The sequence below is a fragment of the Apteryx rowi genome, unplaced genomic scaffold (genome assembly GCF_003343035.1).
Source record: "Apteryx rowi isolate R43461 unplaced genomic scaffold, aptRow1 scaffold_246, whole genome shotgun sequence".
NCBI lineage: Eukaryota > Metazoa > Chordata > Aves > Apterygiformes > Apterygidae > Apteryx > Apteryx rowi.
Genome location: NW_020448819.1, coordinates 79,557 through 88,496, shown reverse-complemented (window position 1 = coordinate 88,496; position 8,940 = coordinate 79,557). Strand labels below are relative to the sequence as shown.

The 8,940-nt window shown below is 43.2% G+C and overlaps 1 protein-coding gene across 1 annotated transcript; it reads left to right on the top strand.

Moving 5' to 3' along the window:
• The first annotated feature begins 790 nt into the window (after nucleotides 1-790).
• ANKRD1 (ankyrin repeat domain 1) lies at nucleotides 791-8,535 on the top strand. The gene is made up of 9 exons (XM_026066673.1): nucleotides 791-817; nucleotides 2,280-2,459; nucleotides 4,318-4,455; nucleotides 4,562-4,669; nucleotides 5,344-5,442; nucleotides 6,539-6,637; nucleotides 6,805-6,903; nucleotides 7,066-7,164; nucleotides 8,425-8,535. The coding sequence occupies exons 1-9, from the start codon at nucleotides 791-793 to the stop codon at nucleotides 8,533-8,535; spliced, it is 960 nt and encodes a 319-aa protein (XP_025922458.1).
• The last annotated feature ends 405 nt before the right edge of the window (nucleotides 8,536-8,940 follow it).

Genomic DNA, 8,940 nt, shown 5'->3' with positions numbered 1-8,940 from the left:
TATTCTGCTTATAATTACTGACAATGTCCCAGAAAAATGCAAAGCTTGCTGTTTTGAGATCTTTCACTGATTGTAACTTATCATGTCATAGGCCCTTTTAGCAGCAGAGACATCATTCTGGCTCAGTAATCCCTTCAGAGAATTCCTTCCAACAAATATAGGAGAGTGCCATCATGATGAGAAAAACCCTTTCCCCTAAAACTGTTTACCATCCAAGAATAAACAGCAATGAAAAGAATGGCTTCCCAAAACTTAAAGGGTCGTCATCCACTTATCAGGAAAATATTACTGCAGGTATTGTACATAAGCAACTTACCCTTTCCAGTGTATTCCAGTCAGCCGAAAGTCAGTTAAAAGGGGGGGGGGGGGAAGAAAAGCCATTATAACGCTGTATCAACAGACAGCTGTCCTAGTGGGCACCGGGGACACAGCATGACTAACATTGCTGAGCTGTTCAGTCACTGCCGAAGGAACGATGATCTCACATTTCATTCCGATTCACACACGCGGGGCGGTGAGACAGAGAGACTGGACCGTCCCCCCGGCTGACGCCCCCCTCTCCCGCGACACCAGATCTGGCTAGTTAACATGTCTGGAATGAGTGTGAACCTACCTCCTAGCTGGCAAACCCCAGCAGCATACTTGAATTCCCAGGTTGGAAGATTATCTCATTCAGGCAAAGTTCTCCCAAAGATATATAAGCTAAGCTAGCGTGGTGGCCCCTGCAGAGCTTACCTGAGCCCTTGGGAGCTTCATCCACACAAGAGTACAACCTCAACCACTGGCAGATATGATGATGATGAAAGTCGAAGAGCTGGTAGGTACAATCTTCTTTCATTTATTCATAATTACTTTTCCTTCTAGACTGTGTTGTACCAGTCAGAAAGAGACAACCTTTGTGGATCATTGAGATGATTTAGAGGGTGACCATCAATGCTGTGCTCTAGGTACAAAACTGTATATGTTATAACACATTATGCTAAAATGTTCTCACTTTAACCTTCCCTGCAAAGGGGACTCACCACTGGTACAACTACATAGCTGTATGGGTTTTGCATCACCAGATATTTCACCAGGAGGAACAGACTGACCAAAACTTAGCTGTGTATTTTCTTTTGACTTTGATTTTGACTTTTTTAAAGGCTATTATGTTTATGATCACACAGAGTAATTCCAGTCCAGTAAGGGATTAGGAGGAGATATCAATACAGGGAAACCAAACTTTTTTCTTTCCGCTTTTAAACCAACATTAAGCACTACTAACAGCTCCTGCACTCACTGATTTTCATGGTGTAACAAGCCTTTGAAAAATAACGTCTAAATCAAATCACAAGTAATGAGGCACTCCATTGTAGAGTTCAGACAAAGTACTCTTGATTTGACCAACAGAAAAGGGCAATCCACTACAACCCTGGAATATTATACAGAAACTCCTTTTCCTTCCAGATGAATAAGTTAAGATGAAACTGCCATAAAGCCTAACTAGTTAATGCTGCCTTAAATTCCTTGGCAAGGCTCTGCCTTTTCTTCTAGCATTAAACTCTTTTGGCAAGGCCCTGCCAATTTCTCTAGTGTTAAACTCTATGACAAACAAAATTTTACAAGGGTGATTGAATGAAAAGTCAGTCTAGATCACATGAATTTACTGAACCACTCTCAAAACATGCCACAGCCTCCATTAAGTTTAACATGTGATCTCTTTGAACATACTTAATCAAGCATATTTCCCAAAACTATTCAAAACTGGCAACACAAACAATCAAGCATCCTACAGCTTGTGCACAGGAACCACCTTACACTATCTTGCTAAGTGCTATAAATGGGGACTTTGGTATTGACAGCAATGGGTAAGATCAGCCTTGAAATTACTCAGCAACCTGATTTAGTTGCACTGTGTTTCACTGTAAGTGTAAGGTCCCAAGGGGGGTGGCCTCTCCTCTCACTCTGCTTGCTCACAGAGCACTGCTCCGGGTGGCTCTTCCCACCAGAGCCTTTTACAGCCACAGATCTTGATCCAAACCCTCGAGATGCCAATGGGGGGTTGCTCTGTGGAGGTGGAAGAGCTCCCTGCAAGGGAGATTGCTCTGGCCGTTCACGTGCACGGTTAACCCAGGCACCAGCTGAGTGAGGTCTGCACTCTGTCTATCACACACTCCTAGAGCAGGACACTTAAAAAAAAAAAAGACATGCAATTAGCTCCTAGGTATTCCATGTTCCCAGGAGGTGGCTACTTCAGTCATGAAACTGCTGCTTATATTATATTGCATTTGCTTTTGCAGGTGACCGGGAAGAAAACTGATGATAAAGAGACTGGCAGTTTCCTCCCCGAGGACTTCAAAAATGGAGAGTACGAAGCTGCGGTAAGATTAGAGAAGCAGGAGGATCTAAAGACAGTCTCTGGACACTTACTGACCCGAGGAGATCTGGCCTATGAGAAGGAGAAGAAGCTAGAGGCAGAGGTAAGCTCTTAGGGTTTGTGCTCCTTTTTTTGGCGTCCTGTGCGTACTTTGTTCAGCAGCCCTAGGAGTCTTGTCTCTTTCTAATTAAGAGATACATGCCTTGTGAGCTGGATAAACGAGCCCTTGGGAGGTCGCTACCAAATGAGTACTTGGTCTGATGCCCATCGAAGGCGGAGGCAGGGATCTGCTGGCTCCCACAGGAGGTGGCTCCAGGCAGGAGCCACAACTGCCCAGTGAGGTCTGCCCCAAGCCCCGCGGGCTTTCTGCCGCCCGGTCCCCTCTGCCAGCTGTCAGTAAGGGGGAACGAACATAGCCACTAAGACACCTTCAGCTGGCACACCTAATGACTGCCACCAAACATAGCTCACCCCAGACGGCTCTCGCAAACTGGCACTGCTTTGCTTTCCACCAAGGAGGTAAGAGTGCATTTCTGAAGCCAGAAGCCCTACTTACCATAAAAATATTCTTTTTATGAAAACACTGCAGTGTACTTACTAGCACATTTGGAAAAAAAAAAAAAAAGAATGAAAGTGATACTGGTCTACAGAAGAGTACCATTTTGAATTTCTGTAGCATAACAATTCATCCCATATCCCCCCAAACTGATTCTTTTTCCCCAAAATAAAGTATCTGTAACATTTTACATCCTTTGGTGAATTAGCAACCAGCTGGCCTCAGAACTTAAAGCAATATGAGAATGAAGTTTAACTAGCAAGGGGAATAAGGCTTTGGTCTGAAAAAGAAGGGTGAAAAGGTGAGCCTCAAAAATATTAAGTAAAATAAATACAACTACTGACCTTCACCTTCAACTTGCAGATCATTACTTGCTACAGAATTTTTTGAGTTTCTCTGTGCAAAACAACCACATTGTCCTAACAGTTCTTGGAATTTCCAGTTGATGGAAAGCCCACCCAAGCCAACAGAATATTTTCCATTAACTCAATGATCTTAATGAAGAGAACAGTAAAAAAGGAGAGGTGGAACTGACTTGAATAAGAATTCAGCTGAAAGAAATATACTATATGGCAGGGTTTCACCAGTATATTTACCCTTAAAGATACCGTGGGAGAATTTGTCACTTGTCTTCACCCTGAGTTACTCCTTGTTCTGCAGGTCACCCTTCTGAAGTCATGGACCCAAGGACACCTCATGGCATTTGAGATCTTGGCCCTTAATTCGGGCAACACATTTGTCCCTGATGTTAGCAGTGCCCCATACTGACTTCATGCAGTGATGCTTTTTACAAGCAGGCTTGAAGAAGTCTTAAACATTTACTGAACTGCCCTCTCAAGGATACTGGAGACAATCTTTATAGCTTCCCAAAATGTAACACTTCCTGAATGAAATGCTAAAATCAGTATAAACCTTGCAATTCACTTAACTGTATTTTTTTCATCAAAGAGGATTAAGTTAAAATAATCAGGCAGACTACATCCTAAAAGTGGATGCTTGGTGGAAGTCAGTAAAAACTGCAGGGGCTTCCCAGCTCTCATAAGATGACCACAAGATTTCTTAAATTGTTGAGCCAGAAGGGACTGTGGTGCTGCTCCAACTCCTGGCATAACGCAGAAAAATTATGCTATCCCACAACATATGGCTGAAGAGAGAGACAGCATATAGAAAGGGGGCCAACGGTGTATGAAAAACTAAAGATGATGTAGATTTTCTTACACCCTTAGTAACATATTATAATGCTTAATTAGTCCTAGTTGTTAAAAAAAGGCAACTTAGTTCAAAGTTCATCCAGTCTTAACCTAGCTGAACTCAGTTGAAGAACAGCATGCCATGTCCTACCACCCTGAAAGGGAGATGGGTTTACACCGCCGCTCAACTTGCTGCCTTCCCTGCTCTGTTTCAGCTCAAGAAGAAAAAATTACAGGAGAGGTCAAAACTTGAAAACTTGGAGGATCTTGAAAAAATTATTCAGCTGAAGAAGAAGAAAAAATGCAAGAAAGTGAAAGCCCCCGTTTTAAAGGAACCTGAACCAGAAGTTATTGTAAGTCCTACTATGAAGCGTTTTCTTCTGTGAAAGGACCGATGGGGTTTTGCAGCACTGTAGAGCTGCCACATGCATTTACCTTCTGCGTATTTCTCTCCACCAGACAGGACCAGTGGATATACCTACATTCTTTAGGGCTGCGTTGGAGAACAAGCTGCCAGTAATCGAAAAATACTTGTCAGACAAAGGGGATCCAGACGTCTGTGATGAGGTACAATATTTCTTCTTACTTCAAAGCCTACTATAGAAGAGAGATTATTAGAGAGCAAAAATAACTTTTACCACTAGGTTTTGTAGCTTCCACACTTTTGAGGCAAAGAAAAGGGGGCGGGGGAGCGTAAGAAAGTAAACATCAGGAGTCTGACGTACTACATTTTCCAGTGATAGAGGGGCCACTGGGACCCTTCAAAGTAACATTATCGCTAAAGAATCTTCATATTTAAAAGAAAGATGTCAGGGACTGGGAGACCCTGCTTCCTGTAACAGGTGGTCTTCCAGTGCTACAGATGCACAGACAAGGATTTTTTTCTGCAGAACTACAAAAGAGTGATGCTGCCTGTTCTCATACTCCATAGAGCATAGGCTGCCTTTGCAAAATGCAGCATAGTATGTTGGATGGAGGAACTCAACAGGCACCATTTTAAGTTTCAATGTCATACTGCAGATATTCTGCCTGCCCTTTAAAATGCTGGGTAGGCAGCTCTCTGCTATTAGGATGCCATTAAAATTTTGCAGATTTCAGGTCTCAAAAGTATTAGCTCTGGAAAATGAATCAGCATAAAGTATATGTGTTTGCCATCATCCCAGGTAGGCAGGGAGAAAAGATTTAAAGAGATCTCTTTGTGCTACATTTAATATCTGACTTTGCAATGTTTTAATTGACAGTACAAGCGCACAGCACTGCACAGGGCATGCTCTGAAGGACATCTAGAGGTGGTGAAAAAGTTAGTGGAAGCCGGAGCCCAGCTTGAACTGCAAGATATGGTATGCACATTCACTTACATTTCTTTCAAAAAATTGTTCATTGTTTCCTAACTCTGTCAAAACGATGCACATAACAGCGAAGAACATCAAAAGGCCTCTGTTAGTTAAAATGTCTTGTAAGTTTATCCTTAAAATACACTGGTGAAGAGGTTTCAAGAGGGGGTGTCTGCCTCGCTTTCCCAAAATGGTTGCTGGAAAACACAGGAAGCGGAGGAGCGTATCGGCCAGTAGATTGCCACAAACAGCAAAGCCTAAAGAAGGATAAGAAAGCTGAGGTCAGGCTACCACTTCAGACTGCTAGCAGGTGGTGGAGATACCACTGTCCCACGCCTTTATCGAGGGCTCAGCGCAATATACACATTCTCCGTCAGGATTTCAACACTGAGCTCAGGAGAGACCTCTGCTCTTCTGGAATGCTGGCCATGGGGGTAGCTGAATATGAACAGCTTCTGCAGCTGTTTTCTTCCTTCTCCGCTCCCAGCATTTTGTCCCTTTACTACACAGTTGGAACCAGCCAGACTCATCCCCCCTTGCTTAACCCTGCAGTGGTTGTGGGTAGCATAAGAAACATGAGGAATGACGAGCAGAGCAAGATCTGCAAGGGAAATTCCACCCCTTGCAACAGAGCTTAGTGGAGAGAAATCAAATACTGGGAGCCTCTGAGAGTCTGAAAAAGAGAACTATTCTTTCCCTTGATCATCATTTTCTATGTGTTTTGGAATCCAAAAGGCATCAAATAAAAATAAAAAATATGAAATAGCACATATTGGCCATAAAAATCACACCCAGCTCTCCAAAGATGACTTCTAAGTTCTCAGAATGGACAAAATATACCCCTTCTCACAGCCAAGATTCTCTGTCTTTAAGAGCAATATGCAGTGACTGTGAAGAGCGAGAAACTGGCAGTACTAAAGGAATTAGGGCAAAATAAGAAAAGCTGTTACTAGAAACAATTCAATGAACACAATAAAGTGCATCAGGTTAAATTGCATGAAAATGATTTTGCATTCATTTAGAAATTTGATCAGAATTGTTAGATTTGTTCTTTTTTATAAGGGTGAATTAAATTACCTTTTATTTGTTTTTCCTTGTGTAGCTTGAATCTACAGCCCTGCACTGGGCATGCCGGGGGGGGAACCTGGATGTCCTGAAATTCTTACTGGACAAAGGAATAAACAGAAATGCCAGAGACAAGGTAGGTCCTCTGGGGACTCAGTAGTTTCTTAAATTGGAGATGAAAAGCTGACCCTTACTCGAAATTGCTGATTTTTGGCGGCCGTTCCTGAAGCGGTCTGCCTTTCTGATTTTTCTCTTTACACGTTCTGCGCCACTGAGCGCTCTCTCTCGCCTCCTGTTTCGCAGCTGCTCAGCACCCCTTTGCACGTGGCTGTGCGAACGGGTCAGTACGACTGCGGGGAGCACCTCATCGCCTGCGAAGCAGATCTCAATGCCAGAGACAGAGTAAGTGCTCACAGCTTCTCACCTGGCAGTTAGAAGGCAGCACTGAGCTGTCGCGTGTCTTCACGGTTCGGCTCGCCTGTAAGAATTAGCGGCAGGGCCGTTCGGTGCGGAGCGCGGTGCTGGAGGACTGGGCTGACCACGCTCCGGGTCTCTCGCCTCTAGGAAGGAGACACACCGATGCATGACGCCGTGAGGCTGAACCGCTACAAAATGATTAGACTTCTGATTCTTTATGGAGCAGATCTAACCATAAAGAACTGCGTAAGTAATGGCAAAATATACTGGAAATCAAAATGCTTTGGAATGAGTTTCCCTTCAGAGCCGTGTCGTAGCTTTCAAGGCCAGGAGAGACCATTGCAAAGCGGCTCCCTGAGACCACTTTGAACTAAATTAAGGCAGAGATGATGTATGGAGAAAGCATAACCTGGGGGAGGGCAGCGAGAAGAAGGAAAATGGTACTTGTTCTAACACCAGGACTCAGCAGCTGTAATTTAAAACAACATCACATCTTGCTAATTTAATTGCATATATGAGATATTAAAAAGATGTAAACGCAGGTGCTTGCTCCTTGAGAAACTCCTGGGCTTCAACCACTGCTGAGACAACAAAGATCTTCACTTGTCACAGAAAACTCCCTTCTGCTATGCCAGCAAGCCCGCAGCTGATGGCAAGCCCAAGCTCTACCTCTGGATGCCTGGTTAACCATTAGTCTGATGGCTGGGCAATAAATCACCCTGGATCAGCAGAGCTTCATTTAAGAAGCCCAACACCTGACACTTTGCTCACAGCCATTTCACCCGCAGCAGTTGTGCTGCCAGAGCTCTGCAACCACTTGTAAAAATATAGCACATCACAGTCCCTGTCCCCCCAAATCCAATCAAAACATCCATGGGACAGATGGTGACTTTTACTAATGCTAATCAGTGTTTTCTGCGAATAAAAACTGAAGCGGGCAAGGAAGAAAGCAGTCACCACAACACTTCACACTCTCCCTACTCACTGCCCAGACCCTCTAACGCAAGGCCACTCCTGGCATTAGCTGTACAGGTATTCAGGACGTGTATATGAAACAATGGAAGATACAGCCCAAAAGACCAAGGACCTGCTCTGTCAGGCTTTATCCGCACACAAAAGCTGCTCCTGTTAATTTAGATGTGACTCATAACCTGTCTTATCCGAATTCTCAATTAGACAAGCGGTTTATTGAGGTTTCATCTAAATGTATTTCTAAGCAGTTTAGATTGGATCAAAAGAAACACAAGCTCTGCTAGTCATGGTATTTGCTAATAATATGGCTTAGACCCACTGAAACACAGGGAAATTTCATCATCAGTCTGAACAGGACAAGGACTAGATCTGTAGAGCAGGACCCTGAACTCAGAGACAGGAGTAAGTCTGACTGGGAGCACGTGCAATGGTCTCACATCAGACAGATGCACTGTATAAATATTTAGGAAAGAATAAAGCACTCCGTGTTCACTGGCTGAAATCAAATCTTGCTTCCTCTGCTCTTTCAACCAGGAAGGGAAAACCCCTATGGATCTTGTGCTTCAGTGGCAGAATGGCACCAAAGAGATATTCAACAGCCTGAAAGACAATTCCTACAAAAGCATCCACCCGAACAAGTTTTGAAGAGAGAAGACTGCTTTTTGCTTTTAAATGCTTCTTACCAACCTGGAGGAAAATGGTCCTGAACATAGTATTTTTACTGAAGTTATTTATGGTACTGGACTATTTGAGATGAAAAACGGCAAAACAAAGATGCACAGAAATTATTTTAAAAGGCAAGTTGAGTGCTAAAATTCCACTGGATTAAAAACAGCTTTATTTATTCCTATTTATTATTTATTTATTAAAAAAATAGTCATTTTTAATGATCCTATTATTGTTGCTTTTTTACAGTTTTAACTAATATAATCTTTGTCAGCAGAATGAATCCTTTTGTCTTAGATGGCAGTACTTCCAACTACATTAGCAGCTTCCCTCCAGCCTTCCAATAGCTCTAAATAGCTAATACCTGTAACTGTTGCCTTGTCT